At 37.1% G+C, this 17,480-nt stretch overlaps 1 protein-coding gene across 4 annotated transcripts in view; it reads right to left on the reverse strand.

Moving 5' to 3' along the window:
- Window positions 1-17,480, reverse strand: part of VAV3 (vav guanine nucleotide exchange factor 3) — a 349,285-nt gene that overhangs the window by 103,979 nt on the left and 227,826 nt on the right. For all 4 annotated transcript variants that reach the window (XM_040998716.1, XM_040998713.1, XM_040998714.1 and 1 more), the window contains 2 exons: window positions 8,573-8,598; window positions 3,971-4,016 (listed from right to left, as the gene is read on the reverse strand). In XM_040998716.1, coding sequence (XP_040854650.1) covers window positions 3,971-4,016; window positions 8,573-8,598 — 72 coding nt within the window. The remainder of the gene's footprint in view (window positions 1-3,970; window positions 4,017-8,572; window positions 8,599-17,480) is intronic.

Raw genomic sequence — 17,480 nt, forward strand, 5'->3', positions numbered from 1 at the left:
CTTAAAGTTACTGAATGTGGACTGAAATACAAAATTCTATAAATTTCACAAATTAAGACAATTTTGCAATTGTCTAAAAACATGAACTTGAAAAAAGGACCTGTGGCCTGGTATTTAGATCTGACACAGGCAAACTGATAGACATATTGCAGCTTCTAACTTAGGAAAATTTTAAAGTTCAGTATTAAAGCTTAATTGGTAACTCTGACCTGGATAGCTCAGATATTCTTGAGATTTATGATCTCATGTGCTTGAAAAAGGCCTAGCACCTCCATGTTCCTGAAATAATTGATCTGTCTGTTACAAGTGTTATTTTACTGATACTAACATCTGTCTCAGGAAGAAACACACAAACTCACGAAAATACCTTGCTATATTTAAGAAATACAAATGAGCTACCCAAATTTGCATCTAGCACATTACTATTTTTATAAAGGGAATCAAGATTAAAGATTGATAAATTTCTCAACACACAGAAGAGAAACTACACAGCAAAGCCAATTTCAACTAGTCCACAGTTAATAAGGAAAAGCATTTCTTTATATAAATGACTATCATTAATTTTATCATTATTCATTCAATTCATAGGCAGAAATTGCCAAAGTTCCTAAATACTGGTTCACTTCCCAGATGTCTGCAATGGCCTGGGGGCTGGGACATGCTGAAGCCTGGAGCCTGCACCCAATCCAGGTCTCTCATGTGAGTGCCAAGCAACCAATTGATCCATTCCCTGCCGACACCCACGGTGTACATTCATAAGAAGTTGGAACTTTAGCACTCTGACTCAGGATGCAAGTGTTCCAACTGTCACCTTAACTGCCATGGCAAATAATCAGCCCCAACAATGACAGTTTCAAATACCTTAACAACCCAGGATGCAAACCTACAGTTCACATCTGTCTCAATTTTGTGTAGAAGTTCACAACATACAATTTCAATCTTGGGAGACAAATAGTAATCATTTCACCCGAAAACTCCCAACCTTCATTGCTGATTGTGCAAAATGTTCAGAACACGTAAAAGTTTAGGAAGACCTTGTAAAATGGGAATAAGAGCCAATCTATGACTGTGATTTTGTAATTTTAATGAAAATTCAGCATAAAATTAAGTATTTGCAAAGAAATTACTGGAAAATATTATTGGTTCTCCATCATGACACATTGTTCAGTATAAAATAACATGCTCTAATACAAACTAATTAGTATAATAATTGCTACCACTTACCACTTACTACATAGTGGCCATGTTCAAAAGCATTTCTGCATGTATTAATTCATGTAATGCTAACAACAATTTTGTAAGGTAGATGCTGCTATTAATTTTCTTTTCCAAGTAAGCAAACTTTAACAGAGAGGAAGGAGGCAGTGTCAAGCCATAGCCCAACAGCTCAATCTAGTCCTAAGCCCAGCTAATGTGGATCGAAGCCATCCTTCACACCACCAGATTTCACTAATGTTTCACTAAGTTCAACTACAGGATGAATTTTAAAAACAAGACAGCCAATGCATAGAATAATTCATGTACAAACAAAACACCCTTGGAAGAGAAGGAAATACAGACAAGGTGCTACCTTCTGCCAATTCCACTCTCTAAACAGCTAGGATTATGCTGGGGTGGTGCTACAGGTAGAAACTCAATCCAGTTCTCACAAATATTTGGAAAGAAATCAATTCCACCTTACTCAACACTACTACCTTCAAGGGTCTGCATTTGTAAGAAGCTGCAATCAAAAGTTGGAAGTTGGCATAAAACCAATGCACTGTGTAAGATGTGAAGACATCTTACTTATGGGTCGAATGCTCATTCTGTTGTCGAGTAAGATTTATTAAATACCTACTATCCTTAGAAGTATGCCCCAATGTTCTTTCAAACACAAAAGGATCTATGGAAAAGATATATAATTCACATTTGTTCATGGAAATTTAGACCTTATGAAGTGGTTATCCCTTGCCTACCAAATGGTTTAATCTGCTTTTGCCTACAACCCACTCCGAGGCCATGAGCATATTAGTACATGGGGATATCAACTATATTAACTAAAGAGAAAAACAAATCCAAGAAACTTCCATAGTGAAAGCATTAATACCAAATTATGCATCTTGGAGCAACTCTGTCCAAACAACTTCAGCTTTCCTGATCCTTGTGTGAACATCTTGAGTGAAACATTCTGCACACAACAGATTCATTAAATGACAATCCACCATATTCAAAATAAGGTGATCACAAGGAAGGGTTAACTCTGAACAGAGACACTCAGCAACTTGAATCAGAAAAAGGCAGAGGGTGAAAGTCAACCAACTCTAACATTTTAAACCCAAATCAAAAGATAACTAAATGGAGAAAAAGGTATTGCAACACCAGTAACTTCAACAGGCAAAATCACCAACTGTTTGTCTTTTTGGTCCAAAAATGTGGATGAACTAAAAACATGTTCTAATCTTTAATAAACCTATTGGGAGAAACATATTATTAGGACCAAGCATACTTTTCCTCTTCATTTGTAAGTTTATTCTTCAAAAGGTCTAAAACCTTTATGTAAATAGAAATAATAAAGATTATAATCTTTATTATAATAATAACAAAAGATTATTATAATCGTTTTTAAAAGCCATCACCTTTAGGATGAGGCAATAAAATTTATTATTCATCTATTTTGTTGAATTTATAACACGAATTCACTATACTTTCTTTAGGTAATACAAAGGATTACAAAGTTTTGTCGATAAAGCAAACTGTTAAGAATTAAATGTTCCAACTGACACCATAAATATAGCAAAGTATTTCCCTGGGGAGAAATGGACTAAATAAAAATGCCCGTAGAAGAAATAAAAGACACTTAAAATATAGCATCTATAAAGCTTAATTTTCCGAAACAAAACTACTACATATCATTCAAAATCAGAAAAAAAAAGTTGCACTCACTGCCATGCACTTGTATTAAATAGAATAAAGGAAGTCTCTTCTAAATATTATTGCAGAGTCCTCTGCACAGAGTATTATCTTGGGAAAGTTTGAACTACTGAAAACTAAAACAGACCCTTATTTTTTTAATGGTCTTAATTTTGTTCTGTAGTTAAAATATTTAAACTGATCTCAGGGCACAAGTGAGGCAATTTCTAGCCAGAGGCAACAAAGCTCCCATAAACAGCAGATAGCTCATAAACTGGCATGGCTACCATGGGTGTGGTTTCAGTTAAAAGCTGTAATGCTTTGAAAACTAAACTTTACAACTGGGTGAACACTGCTTATGATGAGAAAACAAAACACAACACAGAATTTGGATTATTTTCCTGCAAGACTACCCTAACACTCATGTTACAGCAAGTGCACACATTGAGAATCCTTTAGCTGTAAATGCCTTTAACCCACAATAATAGGACCATATATAATAACAAAAATACCTGGTAATTAAACTGTGGAACGTTTAGCTTAATGGACAAAAAAATAATCACACTAACGTAAGGATATGGCAAACTCACACTGTTAAGTAGGAAGCAACTGAATATTTTCTGCAGACAAATAATTGGTCTCCTGAGAAGATACTTGCTCACTATGTATTGTAAAACAGTACAGAAAAAGGGTGAAGACATTTTCCTAAAGTTTATTCTTTCTCTTACTCCCTAGAAAATGCTAACCTTGAAGTGCCAGTGTGTTGGTTAATTTTCTTAGCAGATTTAGGAGAGAAGATGGGAAAAGTCCTGGATAAGCTACCTTTAACCAAGCTGCCTGGGGCTGTTCAGTGAACAAATAACCAGCTCAACTGCTGATTGTGGAAAAAGTATGGTACTGTATATAGCTTAGTCATTATGTGAATGGTTTATACTTTAGACCACAGACTCTGGGTCACACAGCATATAGCAAACTAAGAACAAAGGCCAACAAAATGCCTCACTTTTTGTAACCCTGCCCATATTCTTCCATAATCACAATACTGAAGTCATGTTTATTAGATGTATAATCAGAAACACACCTGAATCCACCTGTCTGGAAGCTCTCCGGAGTCCATTGGTCCGTTTCTGTACAGTAAGGTGAAACAAAGCAAAACAAAGAAGTGTTGGTGGCTGGTAATATTAAAGTTGCAACTTAAAGCACTTTGAAAGAAATGCTTCTTTTTTCCAATTTAAAATGTGACTAAATTTGATCACAAGCTAATAGCATTTTCTAACTTAATCTTTTGTTTTTCTAATCAGTCTTCCACATCATCACATTGGTAAGCTGTTAATGCACACTGCGACAAAGAAATTTTTTGTGACCAATTCCAGATATTGTGACATCACTTTGGTAAGTCCCTGTGATCACAGGAAAGAAACAAAGGTGAGGCAACCATTCTCGGTTGGAAAATGTTCCCAGTAAAGATGTAAAAGCAACAGCCTTCAAACCAACTCTGATTCTAACTTAGCTATCTGTGGGGCTTAGATGGACCAGAGACTGAAAGAGATAAACAACTACAAAACAAAGATCTGAAGCCCTGATTTTAGCCAATACCTAAACCAGGATGGTGTTTCAATTACGGATGGGTTGATCTGAATACAATAGAAAGCAAAAACACTCACACAGCTTAAGATTCATAAAAACTTGAATCCTTCTTACAGAAATCCGTAAGAAACACTGTGCATTATAGAAATTACAGAAAAGATGCAAGATATGAGAGCTTTTAAACCTATGAGAATGCATTGTTACACCTACAATTTCATAAACATTGGACTAATTCCCATGTAAGAATTTTGTTTAACTTACTAGCTAGGAAGGACTTGATCTTCACATCGGACTTTGCTACTGGATGGAATGCGGAGTCTAACTACCATGGCTTTCTGATGTTTACAAAAGCCAGTTTTTTTTTATGTGTTCAGGTCTGCATGCATGTGTGGAGACTTGGATTCATTCAGAGAGCACACCTAGCTTTAACAAGCATGCATTCCCCATGGATTTTTTTTGCACAGGGCTCCTTCTCACATGGCTTCCATTCTCAGTTTCAATGGGTGAACTTGAGACTTTCAGCTTCAAGCCATATCAATCATAGTTCCAGATGTATAGTAAAAGCTAACCGGAGGAATTTTTAAAACACTATTTTTAAATTTACCCCAACTACTTCCAAATTGGATTTGTAAAAATACTCATAGGATCATGAAAACTGGCACTGCAACCGTGTGGACCAGATGAATGGACACAGTGGAAAACTGTCACCCAGAAGGGTTGAGAGGGAGAGGAAAATGTTGCTCTGGGCATCCTGGCAGCCAAGGCTCAGGAAGGTGAATTGTAACAAGGTGCAGGTGCAGGTCTGTCAACATGAAAGGGAACTGCTTTTGAACAAAAAATTTCCTTCCTGAAATTTTAAACCATTTCAGAGCTCTTCATATAAAAGATCACACAGCTGAGATTATTTTCAACAGGCAAACACATAAGCATGGGGGTAGGTAGATGTTCCTACCTATACCTCCCATCTTACTGTACCACAGAAGATACCTGTTTATCTGATACCTTCTAGTCTTAAATCATTTACAGCACAAAAGAAAAATCAGTCAGTTTTTGGTCAGATTCCTAAAATCCCCAAACCAATGTTATTAAGAAACTATTTGCTTAAAATGTGAAAAGGAGAGTTTAAGACTATATTTCCTTGAATTTAGCATTAAAATAGACAACAGAATTTTGATTTTTGCATTATGGATTCTAGAATAAAACTACCTAAGTTCAAATGCAAATAATACCACTGGGCACTGTTCCACTGTGAGCATGTCACATCACTGCACCTCAGTTCTCTCCTGCACAAGACGGGAATAACAATAGCACTGACTTCCCAGGGGAGTGTTGCAAGAAACTATTTACGTTCATGCTTAGGAAAGTCTCTGACACACAGGAAGGATTATTAACCAACAGTTTATCATTATTAGCAACTTCCTGGCATTTTTGAATGTGTAAGTCACTTTTCTCCTGAAAAGTCACCAACAAATCAGTCACCTGAAAAGAAACTTTTCTACCTGTTTAGGCTGCTGAGATTAAAATTCATTTGGGAGTTAGAGATTTACTATAGTTTAAAAGAACCTAAGAAGTCTTTTATATTGCAAAATACTTGGAATAAATTTGAAACAATTTTAAAACATGAATTTAAATTGTGATTCTGTCATGGCTTTTTCTACTACCTTCCACAATTTTTACTTAAAAGATCAGGACAGAACTGACCAGGCTATTGCCATGCAGGAGGGCAGGGAAACCACGACCTCTGGAGTTCCCAGCTACACCCACGGACCATGAGAATCTGACTCCATGGCCTCTCAATCACCTTTGATCGGGGAGAACATCACACTGAATTTTATAAGCAACTCAGAGTTATTCCTTGCTTCATTATCCATTAACCTTGCGTTTCTACACACACACCATCATCATCACCCACAGATTTCCCTGATACTTACTCCCTTCTTTCCTCTGAATTTTAAGTAAATTTTACTTGCTAACTAGATGCCAACTTTGCTTCCTCTACTTGCTGTAATGTGTGTTAAAGAATGAATCTCTACAAAAGAGATTATATAGTGATAAACTTGCTTCCTGGAGTTAGAGATTCTAAAAATCCACTCTAGAAGGTGGTGAGATAAATACCCCAGGTATGTTCAAGGCCCAAAATCCTGCAGTTATTGATAGCTGGGACCAAAGTATGAGTGAAATGCAATCAAATCTAATGAAAGAAAAATATTTCGGGGCCATCAACCAGTTGAAGAGAAAAAAAAAAGACTGTCAAGAGACCTGGGAAAACAAACTCACCAAGTTAACCTGTGCACCACCTAAGAGTCTGCCTTAAAGAGGGGACACACCTGAAGGGGGGTGGGAAGAGATGTTCCCTTAGACTCTTGGACACACTTCTGCCTTAAATCAAAGTTTCCCAGTGCATGTGGCATTGTAACACTTTGACTATCATTCTCCATCTTGTAGAAATTATTAGCACACATACATAAAAATTGCACTTATACTCAAAAATTAAGCCATTAAAAATCTGATGCAGCACTGAAAATACAATGTGACAAATTATTTCATAAGAAATGTACAGGTACTGATTAACAGCAAAATATGTGTGAGAAATTTATTTCATATTGTGAAAATTATTAGCCACTTATTACTGCACTTTTCCTTAGTCACATCATGTTACTTCATTAAAATGAAATGAAATCATCTTCCTTGGAAAAATCAATGCCTAGGCTTTTGATGAATGTTCGGTAATGCTGAGTCGGAGTTCAGAGCTATGCACGGTATATGATTCAAGAGTCTACAAACCATGCAAGCATATGAAAGCTGCCTTGCTGCATCATAGATATTGCTCAAACAATTCTGACAGCCCTCAGGAAATTTTCTATATGAATGAAATATTAAATTCACTTTAGTTCTAGTAGAACCAGGGAAGTCTATTTAAAAAAAGAACTACTATTAAAAAAAATATATATCATGCTATGTACTGTGTGATCTCGAATCTAGATTCTGTGATATGTCAGCAGATTCACTCAACAGCTATATGTAACATTTGCTTCACACTCATGATGTGTCACATACACAAATTATATATCTATGATAAAGTGGGAAACAGATGCCTCACATAACATTTGATGCTTTTTGTTTTCAAGTAACTAAATAGCTTACTGAAAACATACTAATATTACAAAACTTTTGAAGGTAAGTTTCATAGTAAAATAATTTGATAATTTCATAGCTTTTGTCATTTTATTCTGAAATTCTCATAATAATATGGTTTTGGTTCATGCAACTAAATATATATACTTTACATTTTTATATGTTTTCTCTAATATGGTATTCTTTATTGCTGTGATCACAGTACTTGCTAGTGGTAGTGGGAGCGGGCGTTGTTCAGCTATGAAATTTTTTATTTTTTTTGTTGAAGACCAGGTCTGGAACTTGCAATATTACTCACTGAATTTTTTAGATAATTTTATCCTGTGGGGTAACAGGATTTACATATTTGTAAGATGCTACAATTTAGATCCTGTTATAAACAAAGGTAAATGTTAGAGGATGTTGACTTGATCAACAGGACATGATGCTAATCGTGCTCAGAAAGAAAACTGCTGCAAGCAAACAACCCTAACCTTAAATGAACATGTCGGAATCTTCAGAACTGACAAGTGTCATACGGTAGCACAACATTTCATGACAGGTGTATCATCCACCAACTTCCTGGATAAAAGCCACCTTCCTCTGCATCAAATGCTCCATTTCACATACTGTCTTCAACTCTATATCCTATTTTAGCTCACCTGAGGTCCTTCACGCAATGAATGATAAAGTTTTCTTATGTAATTTGTACATTTCATTCAAAAGTACTTGGTGGCTCCATTTCTGCTTCTTTCTATTTGCTTTAAAAGGCACAGGATCTAGGGGAACCCAGTGAGGGGGGAGGGAATTGGAGAGGAGATAAGGGAAATTCCAGGGCCTAAGAAACTGTATCATATAATGATAATAGAAGTAAAAATTTTTAAAAAGGCACATTTATCATTGCCAAAGCTCGAGCCTGCTTAAGCTAGCAAACAACCTGAAATGCAAAGGTTATATGAAAATTTGTAAATGTTAATCTTACCTCTGGTGGTTTGAGCGTTCCTTGATCTGAAACAAATGTAAAAATAGGCATTGTCAATGTAAAGTTATTCTGTTTGGTTAACAATCTTAGCTTGTTCTCTGCAGCAGTGTGGTAAAACACTGCTGCTTTGTTTTCTTAACTGATACCTGTAATATATTTCCAAGGTCCCTCAGGCTGGGCTAGTAATTGTTTTGCAACCTAGCTTCTCTTACCTTATTGGCTTGTCAGGAGAGTGACTCATAGTTCTAAATGACTTCTCAGTTATGCTTAACTTTTTTCAACTGTTTATTAAGCAATGTCAATTCAACCACATAAAGCTCCTTAAAACAGGGATTGCTCTAAGTTTAAACACAAGAGAAAGCTGCTGTGCACCTGAGAATGTAAACTCAGATTTCCAAAGGCATTGTGCTGACTGTAAGAAGGCAAAGTTAACACAGTACATTACTCCACAAGATTTTTTCATTAAGTGGTCATAACTCTTGTTTTTAATTTTAGGAGGAATATAGTCTGATTTAAAGATGGAAATAAAACCCTGAGTCAGGATTCGATTTCAATGCTAATTTTGCCTTCATCCATAGTTCACCTCTCTATAAACAGGAACAATCATCTCATCTTTACATTGCAGCTCTTGACATTCAGTAACAGTTACAAAGGATCAGGAGACCTTCAGTAAATCAAGCTGGCGGAAGGCAGGGATGGCTCCGAGAGGACATACACACATTGACCACTGAAAGGCAGGGAATGTTGTTTCTGCCTCCTTTCCCCATGCCAGCACTCAGTGTGCTTTAGAATCTCACCAGACTTGGGGTACATTCCATCACTGAGCCATTCCTATTTTTTCCCCATCCAAAGTGATCCTATCAAGAGGGAGCTGGTAAGAGCAGACATCAAAGGCACCAGAAGAGACAGAGTAACCCTGAGTGGGAGTTCCCGGTGATGTTCCTTGCAATGGATTGTAAGAAGTCCCATTACCAGAGCTCAAAGGGAAAATTTCTGCCTCTGGACTAGCTGCTGCAGATGGTTTTCTAGAGCAAGAATGTCTGGGGCAGGGAACAGGAGCTTGCTTTACTGTTCTTGAAACGACTACTTATAATGGATGGAAATAGAAGATATATAGGCAGAAAGGTCCCTTTCTGAAGAAAAGCTGAATTCTGCATCCTATTGTCAGTTCAAGCCCCATGACCTTTGGTTTTCACAGATAGCTGCCTTCTAAGAAGTCTTCTTTGCTAGAGTTGAAGTCAGGGTTTACCAAGGAGTAGTCCTAGATACACTGCCAGAAGGAGATTGCCTGAAAGGACTGCTTTGGTTAAGAAGATCTGGTAGGTCCAGCCTCAGAGCCCAGGTGAGGTGAGTTTGGGTGCTCAGCAGGGCAGCTGCCATTGCAGCTCCTCTGATTTGCCTGCAAAAACCTAATTGCCAGGGCAATCCTGTAGTACTCTCTCCTCCTACAGGAAAAGTAGAGTAAGATTCTGAACTGAAAATCATAAACTGCAAGAGTTATCACAAATCTTCTGTTTAAGATGGGGGGAACTGCTATCTCTACAGGATTCTGAAGGAGGGAAAGCTCAGACCTTTCACATTTCAGTATTTCTAACTCCATAAGTGTGCACCTTAATTTCAGTTCAAGTGGGACATCTTTTATGATTTTTCAGATTAAGTATTTTATATCCTGTAAAGCAGAGCTTTCACATAACATGTATTCTTTGTGGGGGCCAGGTTTGCGACACAGTGGGTGGGTTAAGCCATTTGTAAGACTTATGTCCCACGTTGTAAAGTGCTGGCTTGAGTCCGTTACTGTGCCTGGGAAACTACAGCCAAAGGACTTAGGTCATTCCACTAGTGTGGAAGACTCAGCTGGAGTTCCAGGATTCTGCCTTCAGCTTGGTTCAGCTTTTGGAGAGTGGACCAAAGGCCGGAAGTTCTCAATCTTCATTTCATATAAAATAAATGCATGATTTGTAGTATAAAATTTATGATAGATTCATATGACAATAGCTGTGAAACCAGGTTCCATGAGAATCCTCAGGAAGAAAAAAAGACGATGATGTTGAGGGTGGTTCTGTACCTGTGTTACAAGCTGGTCAGTTCTCAACATGAGGGAGAAGTTAAAGGGGACCTGAGGCCCAGTAGAAGCAAAGATGAGAGTACCAAGTAAAGGACTAGACAGAACTAAGCACTTCAACTTCCCTTTCTTCATTTCCCTGCATTCCCATTGTCTCCTGCTTTCCTCCCTTTAGTGTCTTGTCAAGACAATCAGCTATTCTCAGAATCTTGATCAGATGCACCCGAGAACTGATCTGCACAAATCCTCTTCTGTGTAACCCAGCAGGGAACTAGAAAAGCACTTTTGGCTGGATGTATTTCTAGCACTTCCCCTTTCCTTGCTTTACTCCTTCCCTTCATCTATTCCATTATTAAGGACAGAGAAAAACAGTTTCCATGCATTTGACCGAACACAATTAGCATTTTGATCTGCTCCTGCTGGGTATGCTGTTGGAATAGCAGCTCTTACACATCTGGGGTTTTAGTCAAAACTTAGGGTAGCCTTCTCAGGATTTTTGACCGTAGGGAAGAAGCCAGAAGTGTGGTAAAAATTCTTAGGATCTCTTTTAAATTAAAACATTCTAAGCCTGGCTCCTTAACTTCTATTTATGTATTGGCAACACAGATCATTATATTAAATAGCTTCCTTTCCTAACATAACTTATATTCTTACAACCACATTAATATAACAGTTTATTTTTTTAAATAATTTTTTATTTGTTTATTTGAAACAAAGGAATACAGAGAAAGGGAGACAGATACAGAGAAAGAGACAGCAATCTTCCATGCAGTGGTTTACTCCTCAAGTGACTAAAAATTCTGAGTTGAGCCAGGTCAAATCCAGGTCTCCAGTCTAGGGGGCAGCAGCCCCTAGTCCTCAAGCTATCTCCTGCTACTTTCCTAGGACTTTAGCAGGACATTGAGTCAGAAGTGGTGTGGCCAGGGCTTCAACTGGTGTATATTGATAATGTCAGCACTGAAGGTGGCAGCTTAACACACTGCAATAGGATGCCAGTCCTCAGGCAGCAGTTTGCAGATACACTGAGATGACAGTAATAGGTGGGAAAATATTTCAGATATTCTCAAAGTGAAAGATCATTATAACAACAACAAGAAAAACAGAAAAACATCCCTTTTTAATGAACTTCTCCTATGGAAAAATTGTTCCAGTTATAACGTCTGCAACCTCACTCTTTGCTGCTGCTTTGTATGTACCCAAAACTAGCATGGTAAGAACTTAGGAGCTAAGGTTATAGAAAACTGTGTGCAACAGTTCTACATTAGGACCAGAATAATGAGATAATAACAGCTGATTAGCATTAACTTTTCTGTGGTTGAATCTGATGAAAGGGCTGCTGGGTGAATACCCATGAAATGTCTCTTTCTCTCTTTGTAACTCTTTCTCCTAGAAATCTTCAAGATAGTAATTCCAGTTCACAAAAGTTTTTAGCCTTCAACCTGTCTTACCCTGCAGCCTACTTCTCAGGCTTCTATTGATCAAAGTATAACACGTTCTTCCCTTTCAAGAGCCTTTCCAGAGGGTGACACACAGGCCCTCAGGGGGGTTTAAAACTTGCATTCTTTCATCATGTCCCAACTGGTTTAATGGAACTCAGAGAAGTGGTGTTATTGAGGTGCATGGTGCTCTTGCAGAACTGCATCTTCGTGGCTGGGACACAGCTCTGTGTGCATATTTGAGCAAGAAAAATGATTTTGACTAAAGTGCAGACTTCCATGGTGTAATTTACTTGTTTAAATATAAAATTCTATGCTACTATATTGGGCTTTCCAAGGCAGGTGGCTCCTAGCTCATTCTATTACATAACTTGAATTGTTTCCTATCTGAATTCTATTGCTTATGAGTGAACAAACCAATGTTTGGTAAGTCCGTTTGTCTCAAAGTTGGCTACAGAAAGGCAATTACAAGGATGGTTCCAGAGGTGTCTTGACATCATGGCTAATGTGCTATTTTTTGGGGAACATTAAAAATAAAAGACAGCTGAATTAATCCAATTGAAAAAAAGATGAAAAATATTTTGCTCACTCAGATATACAAAAATATTTTTAAACAAACTAAAAAGGAAAAGGCCACAAGCCATAAATAATACTTGGAAAGAGAATTTGCTTTCAAGCCTTTTCAGTAGCTATAACAGCAATCCAACCGTATAATAGTTTCAAATTCATTTCAATGATTATTCATGTATGACTAAACTGACCTAAACAGTTAAATGGAAGGAATAACCACCATTCTTGAGTATAAAATTTTCTTGATGAGTTAAAATAGAGGTCTAATTTATACAAAAGATTTTAAGTAATATTAAGAAAGCCAAAGACAGTCATTTTTGGTGATGAAATCAATGATTAAGCCTCAGTTCACACAACAGTAATGTGATAAAGTGGCAGAAACCTGAAATCAAATCATATTCTAAAATCCTATCTCTTGTGCTAAACTGTTAACACTTATAAAACAGTGCTTTTCAGAGGCCAATTTGGGGTGCAGATTCTACACAGCAATGCTGAATGTTTAAACCACTAGAATTCCAACTAGGAGTGGCTATTTCAGCAGCAGGAGTAGCTGATGGCCTAGATAAAGGAGCGATTAAACAGATAAGCAAATGGTGATCCGCTCAGTTAAATAGTGGAGAAGTTAGTCTTGTATTCCCACTAAAGGAAAGGATGCTCTAAACCAGGTGGGCTACAGAAGTATTTGCCTTTCAATGTCGCCTTCTCTGTTTAAACAGAAAAGATGCAAAGCAAGCTGTATTGATCAATGTCATGGTAACAAGCGGACTGAATGTGCTTAGTCACCGATTAGAGTGGGAAGAAAACCATAAATGTTTCCAAAGCCTACAGTCTAGGATTAGACCTTTAAGGTGGTATATACTGTGAGAAAGAAATGCCACCCTAGAATTAAATCAGCTTTGCAGTAACTTGTCGAAAGAGCCTAATATAATGCAGTTCATACTATTCATTATGAACATTAGAAAGTTTTGGCACACACTTCAGAGCCTGTCTACATGTTGATCATTGAGGTTGCCATGGTGAATGTGAGTCAACTCAAGTTCAGTGAAAAAGAGTGGAACTGCCTACCCTTTATGTTCAGGCAAATCGTCAAATAGTAAGCAAATCTTTAAATGGTAGAACATAAAACCATTTTCCATCTTCAGATTTTTGTTTTCAAGTTGTATTATTTGTCTCACAATAAATCTAACACACATTTTTTTCCTACTCTAAATGTACTTGAGTTAGTCAGTCATGTTAATATGAATTACTTCAATGAGAAACAAGCTGCATTTTTGCCAAGTAATTATTATTTTCATGATGAATGAAGGCTATGCAAAGATATAGAGCATGAAACATAAAATAATTCTAAATCTCAAAAGAGAACATCCAGTGGCCCTTCCATAAAAAGACTGGTCGAAAATACATTTCAAATGCTTAGTGATTTAATATTTTGCCACATTCTACAAAACATCTTTAAAATGTACATTCAGATAGAAATATTACTATTTTGGGAAAGAGTGAGACAAACTCATACAAAATACCCCTTCTTTGCACTTGGTACTAAGGGATGGATACCAAAGATGAGAAACATGCCTTCCAAATTAAGGGAGCATAGGAGTAGACTGGCAGTGACAGTACATTCACCGAACACTCCACATGTTCTGTCACACTGTCCAACTCCCTTAATGACACAGACTACATAACCAGTTTGAGCCAACAGAAGTGATCAAAAGTGGCACTACTTGTTTCAGGCTAAGAATCTCAAAACAAAACAAAACAAAATAAAACAAAACAAAAACAGCCATGGAAGCCATGTGCCAAGTTGGCAAAGTCACTAGATGTAGATGACCTGGATCCTGAGCCACTGCTTAGAAAGCTGCTGCTCCAGGGGACCACAAACCCATAGAGATATGGCTTGGGAGAAAAGTTTATATGCACTAAAGCCACAGGGGTTGTGGAATGCTTGAGTTATCACAACCTAGCCTAATCTCAGCAAATAAACAAAACAATATTTCAAATAGAGAACAATCGAATTCAGGTTACCAGTGAGTGACCAACATAAGGTTAATGATTGGCAGAGAGCTTGCACAAGAACTAAAGTAAAGGTAAATCTTGAAACTGCAGAGAAGAGAAAGCACATTTCATGAAAAAAAAATGATAAATGCTAAATAAGAATTCTGACAATAGAACTGACGGAATCAGAAAGTAAATTTCCCCAGAAATAAAGTATTTTTGTCATTAAGTGTTCTGTGAACTGGTTCACTCTCCTGCTATTTATTAACCCAGCAGTCCATTGTCAAAGACCCAATGATGAATGTGTAGGGCATAGGGTTTTCCTTGCATAAATACTGGAAATGAATGTAAAAGGTCTGGTCAGTTACTCCTGTAGGAAGTACTAGTAAGACTTTCAGAAAACATTTTCATTCTATTTGTCCATTACTTCACAAATGGTAAAACTAAAATCAAAACAATCTCCAGGCCCTCGTGATTGATTCTTAAGAACCTAGAAATTCTGCAGGATCACATCCTATTCCTTCATTTGACCCTCTGTTTTGTGACCCATCCACTCACTCATTCAGCTACCATGTCTTCCCTGAGATTGAAACATCAAAATATTTATTCTTTTTATCATTAAGGTCCACATCTAATTAGCATGATCAGTATTGCATCACTGATAATAGATGGGATAAACATTATGAAAAAAAAATAAATATAAGATGTCTGGAAATCACAGAGGAAAATTCCCAAGCACTGGGAGATCAGAAAGTATTTTTCAAAGTCTGGACAGTGATTGCATCAGCTTTCTAAAAAGGAATGTAAACTAATCAAACAAAGGAGAAAGATATTAAATAGAGAAATGGGAGCAACATATACCTATTGGTAACACACTACTTGGAATATATGCATCCTATATCAAAGAGACAGTAATGCTCACCAAACAGTTCACATTTTCCACCACACTGTCCAGCTTCCTTTATAACTGAGGCCATATAACTAGTTTTGGGCAGTAGGGTTATTAAAAACAAAAAAAACCCAATTATTGCTTATTTCAAACCATGGGTCTAGAAAGCAGCAAGCCTGAGAAGCATTGTCAAGTGGAATGCAGCAGTAACAGTGGATATAGGTAGGTCCCTGTTGCTCACACAAGAGGCCTGCATTGTGTTAGCCCCTGGCTTTGACCCAGCCAATCCCAAGCTCTTGTAGGCATTTGTGGAGTCAACCAGCAGACAGGAGGGCTCTGTCTGACTTTCTGTCTTTCAAACATCAATTCAATTTTTAAAACTAGAGAGCATATACTTAAGATACATAAATACATAAAAAAGTAGTTTAAGAAAAGAACTAAATTGTACTTTTATTAAAGAATGGTAAAAATAAGAATGGAAATATGACTTAAAGCTTCCTAATGGCATTTTGGGGGAATATGGAAGTCATTCTATAAGGAATGAAAAATACAGTAACAAAAATTGTGACATAATTTGGCTTGATGTTAATATAGGTCATTTTAGAAAATGCAGTTAAGAATAAGGAGTCAGGAGACTTCTGTAGCTATCCAAGAGACAAGGAAATTTTCTACCTACAATACCACACATTGGTAGATTCCAGAGAAATCAAAACTGACAGCCAGTGAATGCAGGGATCACAAACATGTAGTTAACACAAAAATAAGGAAGCTGCGGTAGGATTAATGAGGCCAATGTGAAGCAAAATTGGAGGACACTATAAAATTTTGGAGAGGATATTTGGAGAGAAGGTGGAAATTTAAAAAAAGGATTTATTTTTAAAAAGACTTTATTTATAGATATGAAAGTCAAGTTACAGAGATAGTAAGGTATCTTTCATCATCTGAGTCACTCTCGAAATGGCCAAGCCTGGGCCAGGAATCATAAGGATCCAGGTCTCTCATGTGGGTGCAGGGACGAAGTCTTTGAGTCATCAGCTGCTGCTTCCAAGGAATATTAGCAAGAATTAAAAAAAAAAAAAACTGAAGAGAAAATGGAGTAGTTGATGATAGAGCGAGGCACCACAATATGTGAGGTAAACATCGTTGATAGAGGATACCCCACTGGAGCACAATGCCTGCCCAGTTAGATGGTAATGCTATATAGTGTGTTCAGGAATGAAGCTGTATATAAGGACATAGTCTTATTGTGCTCAGGGTGTGGGCTGCAACAAAAGCAAGGAAAATGTATCCAATCTCCAAAGGAAAGCAAAAGAGATGACATAGGAGGTGAAGTTTGTCAAGGAAAGTGGTTAGTAGTATTAAATGATAGCAAATGGTCAAGTAAGGAGAACCAAAGAAATAATCACCCATGGACCTGGCAACTGAAGATTCTCTAGATTTCATGTAGCGCCTAGGTTTCCCTGTCATTCTGTACCATTTGTGCTGCTTCTTTTGTTCATTCTTTTCCATCAATACTGCCAATGCTAAGTGAAGATGACTTGCCAGCCTTCCAAAATTTATAACATAACTATTTCTATTAGGCACAGCCTTCTGAACTATAAGTGAACATTTTAACTGAAACTAAGCCAATGAGAGTCCCTTTTTGTCTTTTGATAATATCATTAGGCTATATTAGGATTGGATATATAAAGCTCTATGAAGTTGGGAAAGATTTCAATTCATATGATACTATTTTATAAGGGTACTTGGTTCATGTAAACACTTAAGCTTGTCTATGTTAATCCTATTTTTTGCTTTAAAGTCAGATATTGGGGTAATTTCCCTCCAAAGTTTAGCCCTCCTGAAACGATATTACACTTTCTCATTCATAAAATGCCCATGCTGATTAACTATTCATTCTCCTGCCTGCCTCATATGCACATTTCTCCAAATACCATGCCAGACATAGGAAACTGCATT

Source organism: Ochotona curzoniae, unplaced genomic scaffold, assembly GCF_017591425.1.
Source record: "Ochotona curzoniae isolate NIBS_2020 unplaced genomic scaffold, NIBS_Ocur_1.0 scaffold_1037, whole genome shotgun sequence".
NCBI classification, from domain to species: domain Eukaryota; kingdom Metazoa; phylum Chordata; class Mammalia; order Lagomorpha; family Ochotonidae; genus Ochotona; species Ochotona curzoniae.